The sequence below is a fragment of the Arachis hypogaea genome, chromosome 15 (assembly GCF_003086295.3).
Source record: "Arachis hypogaea cultivar Tifrunner chromosome 15, arahy.Tifrunner.gnm2.J5K5, whole genome shotgun sequence".
In the NCBI taxonomy this organism is placed as follows: domain Eukaryota; kingdom Viridiplantae; phylum Streptophyta; class Magnoliopsida; order Fabales; family Fabaceae; genus Arachis; species Arachis hypogaea.
Window position 1 is genome coordinate 19865241 of NC_092050.1, and position 21132 is coordinate 19886372.

Genomic DNA, 21132 nt, shown 5'->3' on the forward strand with positions numbered 1-21132 from the left:
CTTTTCTAGAACATGTTGACGCCAAAGTCAAAGCCAATTACCCATATCCTCCCAACTAAACATCTTCTTACTGAGCCACAAATAACCACTACGAGCATCATAAATCTTTGAAGCCGCACCAGTCCAACACCAATCGACCTCTGAACCAGCTTGAACATCCGGATTGTAAGAGTTAATGTTGCTCTACAGAGACTGATTCAGAGGAGAATAGATATTCTCAAGGTTCCACTGTCCAGATGACCAAAGGTCCAAGATCCTGAGATCCGAATCAGAAATGTGAACATAATCCATCTCCTGATACAGTCGCCCCTCTCTTCTCCATTTAGAAAACTAAAAGTTTTGTTCCAAATCCCCAATGCACCAAATAAAATCTTCCTTCAGGATATCCCAGACTCGACATATACTCTTCCAAACATAAGATCCCCTTCCTCGAGACCGACTGAAATAATCATCCTGAGAAGAATGGTATTTCTCCGTCAACAGTTGAACTCATAGCTTGTTCAGATGGAGAAAAAGTTGCCAAACTAGCTTTCCAAGAATAGAAATATTAGCACAAAAAGGGTTTCTAATTCCCAGACCTCCAAACTTCTTAGGGGTGACCAGCACTTTCTAGTTAACTAGATTCAGGCCTCTACTATCAGCTTGACCCTTCCATAGAAAGTTTCGCATCATGGATTCTATCTTATTAGTTACCTCTTTAGGGAAGAGAGATACTTGCATGCGGTAAGTAGGAATCGCAGTCACTACCGAGTTGAGCAAACAGAGTCTTTCTGCCTTATTAAGCAATCTCCCTTTCCAGCTGGCTAGCCTTCCCCAAATTTTATCCAGAACATCGTTGAAAGTTGCACGTGTCACCCTAGAGTGATTAAGGTTCACCCCTAAATACTTGCCCAAGTTCTGGACGAATCTGATGGAGGACACTCCCGTGAAAATCTCTTTTCTTGTCGCTGAAACATCCCTGGAGCATAGCGCTTTAGATTTCTCCACATTAACCTTCATCCCAGAGGCTCTGCAGAAATTTTCCAAAGCTACCATTACAGTTTGAACTTGCCGTTTTTCGGCTTTACAGAAAAGAAGCAAATCATCGGCAAACATCAAATGAGAAATTCTTGGACCCCCTCTAGAAACCGCAACCGGCTTCCACAAGCCCTTATCAACTTGCTGATTAATAGAATAGGACAATCTCTCCATACACAACACAAACATATACGGTGATATAGGATCTCCTTGCCTAAGACCCCTGCTCGGAGTGAAGCTATTTAATCTATCCCCATTCCAGAGGATAGACAGTGAGGAAGCAGTGACACAACGCATAATCAGATTGACTGTCGGAGGAGGAAAGCCAAAACTCACAAGGGTTTGTTTCAGAAATTCCCAATCCACTCTATCGTATGCTTTCTCCAGATCAATCTTAAAGGCCAGGGTGCCTTTCTTTGACTTTGTCTTCTTCATAAAATGGAGAACCTCTTGTGCTACAATGATGTTGTCTGGAGTTCCTCTCCCCGGGATAAACTCTCCTTGAAGGGGCCCAACAATCTCTTTGAGATGGGGACGAAGTCTATTGACCAGGATGGACCTTCGTTATAACTTTGTAAACCACATTACAGAGACTAATAGGTCGAAAATCCTTCATGGAAACCGGGTTTTCTACCTTCGGAATAAGAACCACAAGAGTTTCCATCATCCTTGGATCCATATCCAAACCAGAGAACGCATGACGAACTATAGTCCAAACATCAAAACCAACAATCTCCTTCTTTAAAGAAGAAAGCTTGAAACCCATCAAGGACCGACGCCTTAAAAGAATGCAGACTGAAAACAGTCGACTTAACTTCTTCCAGGGTAACTGGCACTGTGAGGCTACAACAGGCTTCATCATTCAGGGAAGGCAGCGGCACATCACTGATGCGTGAGCATCTTTCCTATCTTTTCCTAGTGAATTTGCATCTAAATTGTTGAGTTTAATAAAGAATTAGTTATCTTTTAGCTAATATGGATGCTACTTTGAGTTTTGTACAATTCTATTTATTTTAGGTAGCATTCAGCTGGATTTAATGGAGTTTCTGCAGAAGAAGAGACGAAGGCGAATGATGCTGTCAATCCTGACCTCTCTGCACTCAAACCTGAATAACTCGAGCTACAAAGGTCCAATGGACGTGATTTCAGTGTCGTTGAAAAGCTAACTTCCAGAGCTTTCCAACGATATATAATAGTTCATACTTCTTCTCCGAACTCGCTGTCAAGGCTGCGCCTAACTTGAGATTTCTCAAGTTAGGCGCAAGACACAACAACAATACGCGAGATTGGTCCTGCCCACTTCAAGTTAGGCGCACTAAAGTCTAACTTGGGCTTTAGTGTGCCTAACTTGGGCTTTAGTGCGCCTAACTTGAAGTGGGCAGGACCAATCTCGCGTATTGTTGTTGTGTCTTGCGCCTAACTTGAGAAATCTCAAGTTAGGCGCAGCCTTGGCAGCGAGTTCGGAGAAGAAGTATGGACTATTATATTTCGTTGGAAAGATCTGTAAGTTAGCTTTCCAATGCCACTGGAATCATGTACATTGGACCTCTGTAGCTCGAGTTATTCAGGTTTGAGTGCAGAGAGGTCAGGATTGACAGCATCATTCGCCTTCATCTCTTCTTTTGCAGAAACTCCATCAAATCCAGCTGAATGCTACCTAAAATAAACAGAATTGCACAAGACTCAAAGTAGCATCCATATTGGCTAAAAGATAATTAATTCTTTATTAAAATCAACAATTTAGATGCAAATTCACTAGAAAAATATAGAAAAGATGTTCACGCATCACAACACCAAACTTGAACTGTTGCTTGTCCTCAAGCAACCAGAACTAATATAAGTTTGGGATGTGAATTTGCATGAGAATGAGAGTTCAATTAAGTTCATGTCTCTTCTTATAGTGGGGTTTACAACTGCAATCCTGAATAGTTTTGGTATCTCACTTTATCCTTTGAAGTTCAGAATGATTGGCATCCATAGGAACTCAGAATTCAGATAGTGTTATTGATTCTCCTATTTCAGTATGTTGATTCTTGAACACAGCTACTTTATGAGTCTTGGCCGTGACCCTAGGCATTTTGTTTTCCAGTATTACCACCGGATACATAAATGCCACAGACACATAATTGGGTGAACCTTTTTCAGATTGTGACTCAGCTTTGCTAGAGTCCCCAGTTAGAGGTGCCCAGAGTTCTTAAGCACACTCGTTTTGCTTTGGACCACGACTTTAACCGCTCAGTCTCAAGCTTTTCACTTGACACCTTCACGCCACAAACACATGGTTAAGGACAGCTTGATTTAGCCGCTAGGCCAGGATTTTATTCCTTTGGGCCCTCCTATCCATTAATGCTCAAAGTCTTGGATCCTTTTTACCATTTGTCTTTTAGTTTAAAAGATTATTGGTTTTTTCTGCTTGCCTTTTTTTTTTCTTTTTTAATTTTTTTCTCGCAAGCTTTGTGTTTTTCACTGCTTTTTCTTGCTTCAAGAATCAATTTTATGATTTTTCAGATTATCAATAACATTTCTCTTTTTTTCATCATTCTTTCAAAAGCCAACAATTTTAACATTCATAAACTTCAATATAAAAAATATGCACTATTCAAGCATTCATTCAGAAAACAAAAAATATTGCCACCACATCTAAGTAAATGAGACTACTCTTAAAATTAAACTCAAATTCTCATGCACTACATCTGTTCTTCTTTCTTTTTGATTTCAAGCTCAGTGGGCAATACATGAGACATCTTTCAGAATTAAAGCACTTAACAGAAAATTAAACTAGAACCTATGAATCTACTAATAAAGGATCATGCAATAAACCAAACAAAGTAGCAGGAAGCCAAAACATAACATAGTAAAAATGGGAAGGAATAAAAAATGAAAAGAACTCAACCACCTTAGTTATCCTAACGGTTGTTTTATTCTTCAGGTTGTGTTCCTCCGTGAAGATGATTCGCCTCCCTTTGGTGCCATTAAAAATAAACAGAAAATCCTTAAGCGAAGCGTCAATCACCAAGACAACCTAAGTCTACATCCTCCGACTGGCAGAATAGGCGTTTATAAAAGGATTCAGCTTCCCTTCTAAGGACCTCCGGGTCCGTTTCCCACACCCCATCTTGAAGAAAGAGACCATGAATCTTATTATGCTTTCTCCGCACAAGAGTCTGGACATGAAAGAACTTGGTATTTCTATCCCCAAATTTTACCTACTGCTCTCTGGATTTCTGAAACTATAGAAGTTCCTCTTGCACAAGCGTGTTATTAAATTCCTCAATCAGTTGTTGTTCTTTTTGCTGCATAGACAAATCTTCCATTACTTCTAGTCGCTTCTAAAGGAAATTAATCTGTCTCTCCAATTCGCATTTTCTAACGAAAATGTTACCGAACACTTTAGAATTAAACTCCAAAGAGTTTTTCTGCACTTCTAAAAGCTTGCCATGCATCTCTCTGTAGCCAACCTGCCATGACTGGTTCACAATATCTCTGTAACCCGGATGAGTTGCCCAAGCCGCAATAAACCGAAAATGTCTATTCTTTTTCGGTTGGGGACGACCTGTACAGCGCACTAGGATAGGACAATGATCAGATTGAAGTCTATTTAAAATTTCTACGTAAGTCTCTGGAAAGAGAGATAACCATCCACTGTTGATACAAACCCGGTCAAGTTTTTTTGCCACCTCAACACCATTTTTAACCCTTCTGTACCAAAAAAACCGTCTTCCAATAATTTTCAAGTCAAACAGATCACTATCTCCTAGAAAGGCAACAAGCTGATCTGTATGCGCGACTTGAGAAGAGGCAACCCTTAAATTCATGAGAGAATAGAACTTCATTAAAATCGCCAAAAATAAATCTGGAATCAAAATTTCTAGATACTTAATTGTCACTAAAGAAGAAAAAAAAAAAGAAAAAAAAAAAAACCTCAACAACGAATTAATCAACCTCGCCAAACTTTCCACGAAATTTTCCCAAAGCACTGTAACCCGCCGTAACCCCCTCGTCTCTACGATGACTACCCGAACCAATTCTTCTCACTACCACTCTTCGCTGGCTCTCCCTCTCTGAACCCTCACTGTCCCACGCAACCCCTTCCTCTCACTCTTCATCACTCGTCGCTGGCTCTGCCTCTCTCCCTCTCCGCCGTAATTGAAGCCTCGCTCTGTGATCTAGCACTCTCTCAACCCCCACTCTCCCAAACCCTCACTCATCGCTGCCTCTCCATCTCTCAACCCCTCACTGCCGCATCCCTCACCTCAATCGCGTTTAGCTCCCTCCCTGGAAAAAAAGGTTAAGCTCTTTTCACGGTTTTTTAATTGTTTCAGCATTTTTTTATATTAATAATAACTGTGTGGTTTTCTTTTGTTCAAATTCATGCGTGGTTTCACGATTTCATTGTTTTTTAGGGTTCAATTGTTAGTAGATAGTAGTTGTCTGTTGTTAACGTGTTATGGATTGGTGAGATTAGTACATTTTAGTGGGTCGGTTGAATTAGATTGTGGATGGGGCTTTGCTTCGGGTTGAATTTTTTGTGTTGTGTTTTTTTTTTTCGTTTTTTTCGTTTGTTTCGTCTTTTTTTTTTCTAAGTTAAATGCTGTGAATTTTGTTATTTGTTGAAAACTGCGTTTCCTGCTCTTGATTGTATATTGTGTGTCATTGGCATTAGTGGAGCATGGATACAAATACAATAGCTGTGAAGTTATTAAAATGTTTACAAGGATTGCTTTTAGAAATTGCTGATAGATTGCTTTTACAATATGTCAACGGGATAATGAGTGATGTCTTTTAGAATTTTGGTGTGATGGTTTTGTTGAATCATGTCATTTTAATGCCATGATCACTGCAAGGCTTGTGCATCTAGAATTTATGATGATCTGGTTGTTGATTACCTTATACTTTTTGTCCCTACAAATGCTATTAACTTATGACATATGTTGATGATATTTGGTATCTTGATTCTTGAATGAACTGATGGATAAATGTTAAAGTTACAATTGTAATTATATTGAGCACATGAACTTTAATTTTTGAATAGCTTCTATTGCAATGTTGGTTAGTAACTTGTACTGAAGTTTACTTTTGAATTTCTGAATTTTGATTTCCAAGTGTGTGCTGTACATACCTTGGACATTCTTTTGGAATATTGCAGTTTAGAACTGGATGAAGTTGAATACCTATAGTTTCTGTTTGGTAAAACTGGATGAAATTTAACACCTATAGTTTTTGTTTGGTTTGTGAAATTTTTCTGTGTTTTCATTTTCATAGATCTCTAATTTCAAAATTATGTGAAAGAAAAAGTAAAAATAAAATACATGAAAATTCTAAGATAAGATTGAAATTGAAAACACAAGCCATGCTTTTGATAAGCATAGATCACAGACTCACAGTAAAGCTTATTTTATTTCAGCTTTTGATAAGCATACATCATTCTACCCATAATATAAACTAACAATGATTTTATTTCATCTTTTGATAGTTCTTTGTTTACTTACAGCTCAGAACAAGTATAAGGCAAGGGATACACGAGACTGGTACTAGATTAGTAGATTTGGTGATCTTGCGGTTCCTCCAAATCATCCTGCTAGGTAAGATTTTATTGTTATTTTTGTTTTAATGGAGATTTTTTGAACTCAAAGTTTGCTATTCTATCTAGATGAAGTTTGTTGAACCCAAAAAGTTTGCTATTCATGCTAAGTCAAAGGATACCCAAAAAATTTCTTTGTTGTTGATTTTGTGTCTAATGTGAGTGTCTCTGGAAATTTGGTAATTGTTTAAACGGAATTGCATTCACTTATTTTGATAGTTCTTTGTTCGCTGCTGCCACCACACCTCTCATTCTGCTGCTGTGGTACTGCTCCGCTGCTACTCTGCCTAGCCATCTGCTGCATTCACTTATTTTCTCAGCAGGTTAATTACTCATCAGCTGCTTATTTTTATTTTTGTCCTTGTTTAGATTGAGCCTTGTACGTAAATTAAAGGAAATAATGTTACATCAAATATTATTGTGCTTGCTGGCTTAAAATATTCTGACAATACAAAATGTTCTTTTTTAACTTCTCTTTAACAAGTTGATCAAACCACTAATTATTTTTTTCTAAAAATTTAGATCACAAAATTGTTACTAATTTTTTATTTTTCTTTAATATCAGCTTATTGACAGTTCTCTGTTCACTTTCGCACCAGCTGATCCTCTTTGATTCTGCTGCTTTGCTGCTGAGACGCTGCTCTGCTGCTATACTTAGCCATTTGCCTAGAGTTATCAACCAATCTGTGGCTAATGCCGGACCCCTTAGTAGATCTCGAACAGGCTCTTCGCCTCAAAAGGGTACCTGTTTCTCTGTATCCCGTTTTGGCTTTGGTTGTGAAAAATGTAGTTAAATTAGGTTTTTTCTCTTAATTAGATCGCAGGGGGTATTCAGAATTCTTTGTTGTTGATGACATCTGCATTAATGCCTTGTTTCCACTAGGAAAAATTGACAGCTGAGGAGGCAAATTTTCTTGTATCATATAGATACAAAGCTCTGAATGAATTTGCTACTGCATTTGCTGGGGGTGCTGCTACCTGGGCAGGTCAGTCACACATGGGAATTTCTTCTTTCTCGAAGATGCATTCTTCCTCACTTTGTCTATTCCTTTATTGCAGCAACTTGGAAGCTCTGGAAACCATTTCGAGTCTACCTTTCAGCAGGTACAAGAAACCATCTCGTTGTAATTTTATCTAATAAGGCCTTTGTACCTTCTGCTTGTTTCATGTCTTGTAATCTTTGCAGGAGCAGGAGCTTTCTCAGGGATGTGGATGTTTTGGAGATCCTGGTATTCTTCTATAGATCAGATTCTTTCCATGGATGGCAGTATATTACAGAAGGAGTTAGCAAATATGTTGGTCTTCTCATCTCATTTAATGAACTATTTTTGTTTCTGCTATAAGCTTCTATTTGTATTACATTCTCTGGTATTCCTTAGTTGACATTATTGTTTTACATTCCTATTCTGTAGAGAAAAGGCATCCTGTGCGTTTTCCCATTCGTAAGTTGTGTTTGTTGCTTAATGACAGATTGCTAACAAAGTACCCGACTGATACTTATCCACTTCTAAAGCCAATTATGTCAAAGCACTTCTATGTAGAGAGGATTTTTGATGATTCAACCCCCAATACAGCCAAGTTAAGATGGCGATACCGGAATTTCTATAGTGATAATGCAGTCCATGGTCACAGGGCACACGATAATGATTCTAATGCTAAAACCGAAGGCAACTCTCCCAATGGTTCACATAATGATTCACGAGGAGATTCCAAAACTGTCAATGGCAGCAAAAGTCCAAATCTTGAGGCAAGATGTATTGTAAGTATTACTAGACTTCCTTGCCCCAGTTCTCGAATTAAATACTAGAGATACAACTTAACACTAAAGATTAAGGCCAAGGGTTGAATAATAAAGATGATGCCATAGCTTTGGAATGGTGGTCTTTACCATCAAATGTGCATCATATCCCTAAGCATAGTAATAAATATGTTGGTGAGGCCGAAATCGCTTTAACTCTGCTTCAAAAAGCTCGAGAAAGAAGCCAATGGAGACCAACTTCCTTTTTGCATTAGTAATGTGGTCCATGGAAAAACCTTTGAGCTTTTGTAATCTTTCAAACTTGATTAGTGCCTATTGCAAATATAGAGTTCAGAAATTAGTGTAAACAATAGTTGCTATATCAACGTATCATCTAGGCAATTATCAAAACTAGATTAGGATGAACCTTTTGGGTTTAAGATTAATTATTATTTTCACATATTGCAGGCAAAAGCTGTTCTTGATACCATGACAGAGCTAGACCCTCTTGATAGTCTTTTTGATGATGGTTCGCCCCAGGAGGAGATTCACCATCCCAACTCCCCCGACAAACCATCAGGAACACATAATCGAAGCCACAGAAGATCTCGCCGTAGGCGTCGTATGCGTAATCATGAAGACCTTTCAAAGATGGATTGATCGATATTTTCCTTTGCCTCTAGAATATTGCGTAGGGCTAAAGACAACAAAGATGGATTGTCTCTTTCATGGAACTAAGCCTCTAATTTTGCTGGTTCTTGTCACCTTTGGGACATAACTGTTTTCTATATAAAAATAAAATTTAACTCTTCATAACTGTTTCCTATATAAAAATAAAATTTAAGTCTTCAATATTGTGTCTGAGGAGACTTGATAACAAATTATCAGAGTTTGAGCATATTAATACTTATTGTTTTCTATGATACTACATAATCATGTAATAAATAAGGTGGATATTTCAATAAAATTTTTATAATTGTCTTTATATGAAAATACTTTCTTTGGACTATTGGATAATGAATTGTAGAATTTGATTTTGACGTATTATATAAGCGTCATTTTTATTTAAAAATGTTATTTTTTTTAAATCTTTAATTTTTCATATAAGTCACGGTTTAAAGTGTATCTTTAATTTTTCATATAAGTCACGTTTTAAAGTGTAGTTAAACAAATATATTTATGAGAAGATGTTTTGGACATCTTTATTGGAGTAGGTGTTAATAAATTATCATAATATTTTTTTTTAAAACTAAAGATAAAGAAATTCGAATCTGCAACTTTTAAGTGAGTATGAGAAGATTATGTTATTTGAGCTATAGCTCGTATTCAAATTATCAGAATGTTACTAAAATTAAAGATACACTTTTTATATGTTAAAAATAAATCCTCAGAATTTGTATGATGTTAATATAATCTGCTTACTCATATGAGCAACAATTTATATGGTATATATACAGATAAATTCTATAAGTTTTAACTAGATTTTTGTTTCGTATAATAGTATGTTATAATATATTTGTACTAGATATAAGTTTAATGTCCTCAACAGATTTAATTGAATTTTAAATAAATTTGGTAAAATATAGTTTCATTATCATTATATGTAAAAAGACATTGTTGGTGTTGGTAAAGAGAGTGTTACACGGACACCAGAGTTAGGCTGGATATGACACGGAAGGTAGTAAATTCTGTCCATTTCCCATTGATGAAGGGATGCCCTACAATCAGTGTGCCACACTAAGCGAAAATGAAAGATAAAATTACCTTCTTAATAATCTTTTGGAGGAAGGATCATGACACCTTCCCCCTCTGTCTTCATCTTATTGAATTTGCATGGGTTAAGAAGTAAAAAACCATCGTTTTCACTTTTAAACATCACTTGAACATAACTAGTGCAGGGGGTTCGACGCATGCATGAACTAATCTCATCATAAATATTAAATAATCATTCATGCATTGTTCGTCCTCATAAATCATGATTAATTTTTATTACTTGTTTGTGTAATCTATTTCTTCTACCATATAAATATGTAATGGTTGATATAGACAAGTTGGGTTTTATTCTACTGAGTAATTATTTATCACTTCAACAAAAACGTATTTTTCTATTTTAATTTCTAAAAACATAAATCGAAAAGAATGTCTCACCACTAGTGCATTTCATGGCCTGTATTGTTTTAAATTTAATTGGCTATGAATTTGCTTTTTCTCCTTAATTAATTTATTTTTATTTTTCAGTATTTATAGATACGTGGCCCCATTATTTAACACTAGACAAGAAAATGAAAACCAACATTTTAAATTTTTAATAATAGAAAAAAGATGAACCAAAACAGAAACAAAAATCTAAAATTAAATGACGAAAAAAATTAACTAGAACAAAAAGAAGGCATCATCTTTGTGTGTGTGAATCCGAACCCACTATATAACAGGAGAAAGAAAAGAAGAGAACTAGAAATAACAGAAAAGCATGGGAGTAAATAAGAACAAGTAGAAGGGCAATATGGAAAATGGTGGGAATGTTTATCTTATTCTTGGCAGCAAAAACACAAAATAAAGCAGAGATTCTCCATATCTACATACAAACAAATAAAAAAGGTAAATAAGAAGCAGCTTCTTCTTCATCAGACGAATACGATGACAAGGAAACGCAGCATCAGCATCCAATACGAAATCATGAACACGAACCCTCTCTCGGAAGCGGAGTTGCTCCTCGCTCTCACCCCCTCCGATTCCAAGAAGCTCAGGAGGCTCCCTCACGTGTTCAGCAAGGTGCTCCAGCTCCCACTCTGCTCCGATGCTGACGTGTCCGTTGAGGAATGGCCACACTGCTTCCGATTCGTGGCCGACGCACCGGCAGGCATCGCTACTGTTGAAGCTTCCACCTTCCGCCTGCACCCTGGGATTACCAAGCTTGTCGTCAGGGATTCTCAAACTGATTTCACGGAATTGTCCTTTGATGAGTTCGACCTCCACCTTGACGTGTGGCGGTTCCGACTACCAGAATCCACGTGTCCGGAGATGGCCACTGCTATCTTGCTTGATGGACAGCTCATCGTTACGGTGCCCAAACATCAACGTGGTGTTGATGACAATAGAGCCATGGTGGATGCTGGAACATTTGTGCTTGTAAACTGATTATTGGTACTTATTAGTTCGCTTTTTGTTGCTTTAAGACTCGACAACTGTTGTTGTTGTTGTTTTTTTTTTTTTTTTTTTTTTTTTCATTTTCGCATGCTGGAAAAATAAGAACCATATCTTTCTCCATTACTTTTTCTTATGTGATGTTTATTAGTTAACGATTGTGATTTTATGGAGATGGCTGGTACGTGAGAATTATGTGGTTTCATATTTTTATTGAAATTAGCATCTGCCTACACCTATTTGTTAGTTGCTGTGATTATCACATTAGCATTACTCCTTTGGAATTGTGCTGAAGCTAAAAGAACCCAATGTTCATTGGGAATAGCAATAAACATCGAATATGCTATAAAGACTCTCATAAAGACTCTAAAATCAGCCACTAAAATGGTGAATTCTACTATATTTTCTCTAAAATAAAGTGTAAATTATCTTTTGTGATATATACAGTGATAATTGATAATTATCTTTCTACCAGAATTTTAAGAAGATTCACGTTATCTTTTCTTTTCTTTTTCAATTGACACTGTTATTAAATTTCAAGAGAAAGAATAATTTATCAATAATTACTGTATATGTCACAAAGAATAATTTATCCTTTATTTTAGAGAGGATATAGTAGAATTCACCTTATAAAATAAATATTGAAATATAAATTCATATTGAAAATAAATTACTATACATATATTTATATATTAATATATAAATATATTAGTGACTAATTTTAGTATACGAATAACATTTTTTTATTAAACTATGAGAAATGCTAAGAGGGTCATCAGAATTCATTAGCCATCAGTTAGTCATCAATGTTTAAAAGTATGAGATAAAATATATTGTTAGAGTACTAGATTAAAAAAACTAAGTCAATGAGTTATAGCTCAAATGACATAGTCTCCCCATACTCAATTAAAAGGTTGCGGGTTCGAATCTCCTATGGTAAAAAAAAATTAAAAAACTAGATTAAAAGAATTAAGTTAATAACTAAATAAAGGCCTAAAACAATCAATTCAAGATATTAGTTATTGTTTTGATGAAAAAAAAAAAACATAAGGTATTGCTTGTGAAAATTTGTTTCCCGCAATACTAGAGTATGTGATCTTTTAATCTTAGGCTTCAACAATCTTCACAGAAAATAACATTGCTACATTATGGAGGAAAAGAGTATAACATTGCTATTTTATTTCAACAACACTTGAATTACAGATCTAATCTAACAAAGCATCCAAATGCCACCTGATTTTGCTCGGGAAAGTTAACCAGATTGGTGGCTCAATAAAATGAAGACTAATGGAAAAATTCAAATTAGAGAATTTACAAGTTTAATCTGTAATTTCTACATCAAAGTGTTCCTTTAAAATATCTTTGGATGTCTTACCAAAACCATTAGCTATCTTCTTCATAACTTTAAATTTGGCCACTTCCTCCCCAATTTGCTCCTTTCTTTTTCTGACAGTATGGGACAAGAGATACGAATTAGATGAATTCTTACATTCCAATTGAGACTTTTCGAGGTCTAATTGCTGATATAAATTTTGTAAATAAGTCTTGTGTGATTGGAGTCTCTCTTCTGCTAATTTGTACTCAAACTCTTGAGACTTTTTGAGAGCATAGAGAACTTGATCAACTTCCGCCTCAAATTTTAAAGACTGAGGTAGACAATCATAGGATTCCTCCCCTGTTGTAACATTTGATGGGCTTCCATGAACAGTAGCTTCCATTACATCACTGTCATGATCTGATAAGCCTGTTTATAGATTACCAAAAGAAAACATAGATGACACAACTACTGCTACGGTGGCAGGGAAAAGAAGCTGCCAGCCAGTGCTTTGACAATGAATTAATGGGAAACGATTCTTACCGGTAGAATAAGCAGTAAGAGAGTCATCAGGCATCCACGTATCTTCACGATTAGTCCCACACTTGAGCTGATGCAACTATTCAATTGGTCATGAGCTTTTACAAAGTGTTAAAGGATGACAAGGAAGATAATTAGTATCTCTTTCACCAAAGAGTCATTACCTTTGAGATGGCTAATTCAATATGTCTTAGCAATTCCTTTGCATCGGCCCTTTGTGAACCACGCAAGATACAAGCACCAAGATTCAAAATCTTTCTCTGAATTTCATCGTCCGAATCAATGGTGTCACACGTTTGGAGAAGCTTATTGACATAAGAAATTAGATCAGTCCTCACATCACACCTTCGGCAATGGTACTCTGCATCTAACCCAATACTTCTTCCAACAGTGCCAGCCAAGCGTGCTCGAAGAGCACATTCCATGTGAGCAACATGACCACAGACAGCCTCGTCGTTCTTTGCTTGGCACTTGATGAAACTATATCCACCATAAGCCGAACTAACCATTTTGCTACAAAGAATGCAGCAACAATCACGGCAAAAACCAGGTTCAGAACAGCAAATATCGCACGACATGGCTGGCGAATATTTTTCTACTTCTTCCAATATTAGGCTAGCACACTTCTTATTCCCAGCCTTACATCTAACAGCTTCAGTATCAGAATCTGACTGTTCAGCTGGGATCTGCTTAAGAGGCACAGCAGCTATAGGCAACATATTGCCTACAATGTAGAACATCAGGAGAAAAACATAGTAATTCACAGTATAAACTTTTTAACTGGCGCCAGTGCCAAAGGTAAGAAATAGAAAAGAAAAAAGAAAAGCATCATTTCATAACTAAGAGGAAATGGAATCCAATAGATTTTGTATAATTCTGGGGATTACCAATCAGTTTATCACACACAATGTTCCAATGATGTAGCAAAAATAGAACACCATTCATCACATGAAAAAGATAATCCACCTAATAAGGATGAAGAAATCCATCTTTGTTATTTAGTTTTTGCAATCTTACATCCTTTCTTCGTTCAAATTAAGAATCATCAGTTAAATGTGAGGAAGATAATTCAGCAAAGATCTGAATCCCGTTCACCTTTACACATACATGTTAATATTGCAGAATCACAAAACTTGATCCACTAGAGTCTTCGTGCATGAACTCAATAAAATGCAAAGCAATATATAAAAAACGAGAAAAAGTGAGCAGGAGAAAGGAAGAAGAGACCGTTTGTTGAAGGATAAGGAACGGCAGGGATTCTCCAGGTGAAGGAAGAGAAGAAGGCACCGAGATCAGCTTCGGGGAAATTAGCTTTGAGGTATCGCTCAACGGCAAGCTTGCTGGCGAAGATGTGCTGCTTGCGGGCGGATCCTGAATGGTTGTTGAGACGTTCCGGCAAATACAGGTAGCGATCCTGAAAGTATCCGGCGGGCGTGATCCTCCTCCCGGTCCTCCATCCCCAGTTGTCCCCTTTCTGCGGCCAGTTCTCTGGCGCATATGGCGCGCCTTCACCGGATTCTTCTGGCGCCACCGGCCGATTGTTGAAAGAACCATTCTCTGCTTTTCCATTCTCATTCATCTTACCCTCTTTCTTGCTCGTTAGGGTTTATGGTTTCAGTCAGCTGAGAATTCTATTAAAGGAATATGATTCAGTAAACGGATAAAGTTAGTAATTTGGAGTATTAATTAATAAAAGCGTTTGTTACTTGTTAGTTGAGAATGAGATGAGTGAGAGTGCAAAGTACAAAATTAAAATAGGGTTTTCTTTCCAAATCTTAACAGTAACATACGGAAAATGGTGCTGCCAAGGTCAAAACTCGAAACTAATTGCAAAACTCATGGCAAACAAAAGCAGTAAGTGTGTTTGGAAACTTTTTAATGGGATGAAGTTGAATTAAATTCCTGAAAGAATCTTAAATTTGGAATAAAAAGAATTAAATGAAAAAAAATAGTTGAAGTATATGTAATATTTATTACTATGTTATCCTTGATGAAAAAGAGAAATGAGTATATTTAAAAAATTAAATTATGTTAAGGTTAATTTAGATATTTTAATTTTAAATTCAAATTTTATTAGATTAGATTTGCAAATAAGACATATTTTGGTTTGATTTATTTTTTGACTTGAAAATGAGAATTAAAATTCTCAAAAGAGTTTAAATTGTAAAATTGATGTATTTTTGTGTTTTAAAGCAAGAAAAAAAATTTAATTCTAATGAGGGTTCTAATTCTAATTCTCAAGAAAATTGGACAAAGTGGATTTGAGTTTTTTAATTGAAAAAAAGGAGTATTTTATTTTATATCTTTTAACTAATAATCTAAATACAAAAAATATGAACATATTAGTGCTATTTTTTCCTCACCCACAATACACGATTAAAGGTTTTTTTAAAAATTCAATGCAAAATTTGTTTGCCACTCATGCAGAGTTTGTTACCATTGACAGGACAAAAATTACCAATAAGAGAAAAAACCAAACCATATCTGTAGGTAGAAAAGGAAAAAACCTCAATCACAAGTCACAACACAAGTACTGCTTTATTAAATACATATCTTATGCTCTCTATTCATTTGTGTAATTGTGTGTCAGGGTAGACAATTAGAAAATGCACAAAAGCAACAGAAGAAATTAAGAAAAAATTTAAATTTAACTTACTTATATTATGTAATATATTCTTTCGTTTTATGACGTCAATATGATATATGTTTATTTGAGCAAATGATTCCAGAATTTTTTGATTGACTCTAGAGTCATTCTTACATTGAATTTGGAAGATTATCTGTGTTACTTTTAGTATTTTGTAGCTGTAATTTATGCAGGGAAAGAACTTAATCCATAAAAGATATAGATAACAAAGTAACCACTCTTGCATATTCTTTTACATATATCAACTATAGCAGTCATCGGGATGGGAACCTCTAGAAGAGTATGATAAAATGTTAACCCCTTTATAAACTGATGAATCTTTCTTGTATCGCAGCTACACGCTTGGAACATTTGGCTTTCAACCTCTCCCATGTTGAACAATTGCTGGAATTGAGTTTGCAATCATTGCTTTAGCAGATTTCAGCTCCACTTTTCTAATGATGGATGGTTTCAAGGGCACGACAAATCTCTCTTCTTTTTAACTGAAGTTGCATGATTTGATCATCCATTGATTGTGTGTCTGAGCTACTTTGTCCTCCTTATGTTCTCTGTGATCTTTTTTGAGACAAGAAACCTTAAGCTTCTTTGCCTCAAGTTCTGCTAAGAAATTCTCTTCCACTTCAATGTTGACTATGGCCTCCTTGAAAACCTCACTCATTAATGAAATTTCCTTCACCAACTTCAACTTTATCAGGTGATCAGCACTGAATGCAGGGTTAAGTCCATAGCAAGAAGAGTGGAAAGCTTTGTTCTGCACTCCTTAGCCACTATCAATACCAAAAAAGAAAGCTAGTTAGCCACTGTAGTCCCCTGCAATTCACTAATTCAGCATCAAAGGTCTAAATCAACCATGTGAGATTCATTCCCCCTTTAAGACACTCCTTGTTGTAGAAACACTTCAGCAATAGAATAGTCAAATGAGAGTGACCATCCATTTCTTCCCATTCAAGTAACAAAATCTTACATGTGCATAAAAGAAAAAGTAATATGTTTGAGACTTTCCTGTTATTTTCACTGAAGTGAGAAAAAGTGAAGAATGATTTGCGACTGAATATTATATCTGAAACTGAAGAATGAAGAATGGATAAGGTGAAAGCTATACCTGGTGGGAATGTTGGAGGCGGTCTTGGAAGCCATGGATGTTAACAGCAAAGCACAAGTGACTGTATTGCTTGGTTGGACTTCACACAACAAGGAAAGGGATGAAATGAAACAGGCAAAGGTGGAGAAATGGATGAGATGAAAGAATAAAAATGGAGAGCGAGAATTTGTAACCAATTAAACAATGGTAAAGATTTCAATTCGCTGACAATCTTAAAGCATCCATTGTGCTTCTTTGCACAAGTTCTTTGAAGCTGCTCTCTTTCTAGTTCTCTAAAGTATTAAAACAAAAACAACCACACGCAATTTTGCAAGAAAAGGTTGGCAGTTTGCACAATCTGGATTCCATTTCACAAACCAAGATGATACGTGCTTCAAATGTTCGTGATATGAAGAGTTCAAGAGTTATTTAGAAGATATTTTAGTTTACATTTTTAGAATATTTTATTTAATGTATTTTGATTTTGTTTATTTAATTACTAGATTGGGCCTTATGTTTATGGGCTTTAGGGTTTTCTTTGTTTTAACCTAATAAGAGGTTATAAATACCTCCTTAGCTATTGTAGTCGTAGTATAGAATTTTTAGAGGTTTCAAAACCCCTTTTTGGTTTCGTGATGAAACCATGGTGTGGACAATTGAGGTTGATGAGTCCCTCTCTTGTTACATCGGGGAATTGAGTAGAAGGTTGAGGAGTCCCTTCGATTCAATTTCCAAATTATGGCGTTGGCAAGTTAGGTTGAGGAGTCCCTTTCTTGTTGCGTCAAGAAATTGGGTAGAAAGTAGAGTGATTCTCTTCGTATTCAATTTCAATCTATCAATTTTATTTCTATTTTCAATTTCAATGTATATTTTCTATTCAATTTCAATTCTTGTCTTGTTTATTTTATTATTTCTTTATCATTTGGTATCAGAGCTCAGGTATTAGATTAATTCTTATTAATCTATATTTGTTCTTCTTTTATCATAAAAAAAAAAGTCCAGTGTTTGTCGCGTCTTTCATTTTGTTCTTGTGTTCTTGTTTTCGTTTGCGTTTCATTATTAAAAAAAAAAGCATAAAGTGAAAAAAAAAACAAAAAAAGAAGAAAAAAACCAAAAAAAAAAAAAGAAATTATCTTTTTTATAATTATTGTCCTTTTCATATATTATTTTTTTTCCACCTACAAGATTCGAAGATGAATCTTTTTTGAAGAGGAGGAGAATGATACGTGCTTCAAATGTTCGTGATATGAAGAGTTCAAGAGTTATTTAGAAGATATTTTAGTTTACATTTTTAGAATATTTTATTTAATGTATTTTAATTTTTGTTTATTTAATTACTAGATTGGGCCTTATGTTTATGGGCTTTAGGGTTTTCTTTGTTTTAACCTAATAAGAGGTTATAAATACCTCCTTAGCTATTGTAGTCGTAGATAGAATTTTTAGAGGTTTCAAAACCCCTTTTTGGTTTCGTGATGAAACCATGGTGTGAACAATTGAGGTTGAGGAGTCCCTCTCTTGTTACATCGGGGAATTGAGTAGAAGGTTGAGGAGTCCCTTCGATTCAATTTCTAAACTATGGCGTTGACAAGTTAGGTTGAGGAGTCCCTTTCTTGTTGCGTCAAGAAATTGGGTAGAAAGTAGAGTGATTCTCTTTGTATTCAATTTCAACTTATCTTTTTTTGTTTCTATTTTAATTTCAATGTATCTTTTTATTCAGTTTGAATCCTTATTTTCTTATTTATCTTTTATTTCCGTATCATTGATAGTGATAAAGAAATAATAAAATAAACAAGACAAGAATTGAAATTGAATAGAAAATATACATTGAAATTGAAAATAGAAATAAAATTGATAGATTGAAATTGAATACGAAGAGAATCACTCTACTTTCTACCCAATTTCTTGACGCAACAAGAAAGGGACTCCTCAACCTAACTTGCCAACGCCATAATTTGGAAATTGAATCGAAGGGACTCCTCAACCTTCTACTCAATTCCCCGATGTAACAAGAGAGGGACTCATCAACCTCAATTGTCCACACCATGGTTTCATCACGAAACCAAAAAGGGGTTTTGAAACCTCTAAAAATTCTATACTACGACTACAATAGCTAATGAGGTATTTATAACCTCTTATTAGGTTAAAACAAAGAAAACCCTAAAGCCCATAAACATAAGGCCCAATCTAGTAATTAAATAAACAAAATCAAAATACATTAAATAAAATATTCTAAAAATGTAAACTAAAATATCTTCTAAATAACTCTTGAACTCTTCATATCACGAACATTTGAAGCACGTATCACAAGATAACTATGATTGCCTCTTAATTGGGCAGCATGACATAGTAAAATTATCTAGTAATTCCATTCAATTTCCTTAAATACTGCATGGTTCTTTTTCCAATAAGGTTAAACACTGCTCTCTCATATGAGAACTTTGATATCTATTCTACGATAGAATCCTATGACTAGACACAATTGCTATCTATCAACAGAGAAGCATATCCTGCAATGTGCAGAAATCATATGACCTGTTCTCTTGCAAAATTGAACGAAAGTAATATATATGTCACCTTGAAAGTCAATTTTCCCGTTTTAGTGAACATGGCAATAGATCAAACACCAAGACATGGAAATAAATGAAGAAACTTGTGCAAAATATTAAACTTTTCCCTTGTTTACCAGAAAAAGAGACTAATAGAACAATAAGACTTAGGATTTACCGTTTATAGCACAGAATAGCCACCTATGACTGCTGCTGCTTCTGAGTATAATGCTCTTTCAGATATGAAGAGATGACTGTCGTAACAAGTATTCTTCATGGATTCCCACCAACTGTTCTGCTACCTGGTTCCATCAATGAAAACAACAACACAGTTCCAAGGATGTCAATGAATCAAGAGTTGACAATATATGGGGTACATTTCTTAAAAACAGTTGTTTCCAATCTCAAAAATTAAGATACAAGCAGCAGGGAAATTAAAGCTGCAAATAGAAGAAATAAATATCCATACCTGTTCAATACTGCCATCTTCTATCTCTGTGTTAAATGTAAGCAACATGCATTCATGGAGCAGATTTTCCAAATCTTCAACAGGAACGGGTGCTGCAGAGCAATAGTGATTCAGAAAAAAATTATTAAAGGCATATAGTAAATCGAAAATTGAATGGATGAATGAAGAAATGATACCATAGGATTTGGATAAGGAAGAGAAAAGATGAGAAGCAAGGTGGTGGGATTTCTGGAGGGAGTCAGAGCCACCCCATTGGTTGTTGACGGCCATTTGAAGGGCATGCCAGCCAGAGAGAAGCATAAGGATACCCTCATTCAGGAAAGTAGTCGCACACTCTTGTTTCTGCTCTGTTCTTGTTTCTGTTCCCCCTTTCATGGAATCCATCATAACAAGCTCCTCTAATGTGTGTTGGAAGAAGGAAAGATCATTCAAACAACACACACAGAAGAAAGAGAAGGATGCGTGGGAGAACAAATTAAAAAGAGAGAGAAAGTCTTGTATAAATGTATGATGAAGGAAGGCCGAATATGTTGGTGACACTCCCTCGGATGCCATTGTTTCTTCCTTGTTAGCTATATGTGGAAGGGAAAAAAACAATTCATATATTTTTATTTTGTTTCTTCTGTTATAATATTTGTATGAGAAGTGCTACTGAGCCAGAAACTTTTGTATTTTGTAACCATTAATTGGCCATCAATAATTTTTTTAATAGTATGAGATTACATTTAATGATGGAAAATCACAAACTTTTCTTCTATAATTAAATACTGACCACAAAATACAAAAATTTTCTTCGTGAATCGAACAATAAGGAAAGCTTCGATTACTCCGATAAACATATGCGTATAATGCCATGAACTTTTAAGGATGAAAATTTAGAGATGAATGAAGGTAAAAATCATTATATTTTAAAATCTAAATTAAAACTCTGTATACAAATTCAAGAATCAAATTGAGTATTAACTTAATTATTTGCCTTATTTACAAGCTCTTACACCTCATGTTATAAGTTTCACTGTAGCAGAATATTATCTGATGTATTCCTGCAAATTTG

The 21132-nt window shown here is 35.4% G+C and overlaps 3 protein-coding genes and 1 non-coding gene across 10 annotated transcripts; 2 read left to right on the forward strand and 2 right to left on the reverse strand.

Moving 5' to 3' along the window:
* The first annotated feature begins 4851 nt into the window (after positions 1-4851).
* LOC112749864 (uncharacterized) lies at positions 4852-9329 on the forward strand. Of its 4 annotated transcripts, none has more exons than XM_025798281.3 (9): positions 4852-5304; positions 6491-6599; positions 6818-6921; positions 7198-7339; positions 7482-7584; positions 7658-7702; positions 7785-7893; positions 8069-8357; positions 8805-9329. In XM_025798281.3, the coding sequence occupies exons 4-9, from the start codon at positions 7292-7294 to the stop codon at positions 8994-8996; spliced, it is 786 nt and encodes a 261-aa protein (XP_025654066.1). In that variant the 5' UTR covers positions 4852-5304; positions 6491-6599; positions 6818-6921; positions 7198-7291; the 3' UTR covers positions 8997-9329. The 4 variants fall into 4 exon arrangements, with proteins under 4 accessions (XP_025654066.1, XP_025654069.1, XP_025654068.1 ...); XM_025798284.3 differs by having other exon boundaries at positions 4883-5304; positions 6509-6599; positions 7164-7339; XM_025798283.3 differs by having other exon boundaries at positions 4883-5304; positions 6509-6599.
* A 1285-nt stretch (positions 9330-10614) lies between these two features.
* LOC112749867 (uncharacterized) lies at positions 10615-11653 on the forward strand. Its single transcript, XM_025798285.3, has one exon. The coding sequence runs from the start codon at positions 10974-10976 to the stop codon at positions 11472-11474; it is 501 nt and encodes a 166-aa protein (XP_025654070.1). The 5' UTR covers positions 10615-10973; the 3' UTR covers positions 11475-11653.
* A 973-nt stretch (positions 11654-12626) lies between these two features.
* On the reverse strand, positions 12627-15178 carry LOC112749868 (uncharacterized). Of its 4 annotated transcripts, none has more exons than XM_025798289.3 (4): positions 14563-15178; positions 13500-14059; positions 13339-13405; positions 12627-13215 (listed from the first exon to the last, which is right to left on the reverse strand). In XM_025798289.3, exons 1-4 carry the CDS (start codon positions 14912-14914, stop codon positions 12800-12802), a joined length of 1395 nt encoding a protein of 464 aa, XP_025654074.1. In that variant the 5' UTR covers positions 14915-15178; the 3' UTR covers positions 12627-12799. The 4 variants fall into 4 exon arrangements, with proteins under 4 accessions (XP_025654074.1, XP_025654072.1, XP_025654073.1 ...); XM_025798287.3 differs by having other exon boundaries at positions 12627-13224; XM_025798288.3 differs by having other exon boundaries at positions 13339-13414.
* Positions 15179-16146: 968 nt separating this feature from the next.
* LOC112749869 (uncharacterized) lies at positions 16147-20652 on the reverse strand. Its single transcript, XR_011873263.1, has 5 exons — positions 20255-20652; positions 20079-20170; positions 19788-19911; positions 17085-17163; positions 16147-16749 (listed from the first exon to the last, which is right to left on the reverse strand). It is a non-coding gene; the product is annotated as an uncharacterized protein (transcript).
* Positions 20653-21132: the final 480 nt, after the last annotated feature.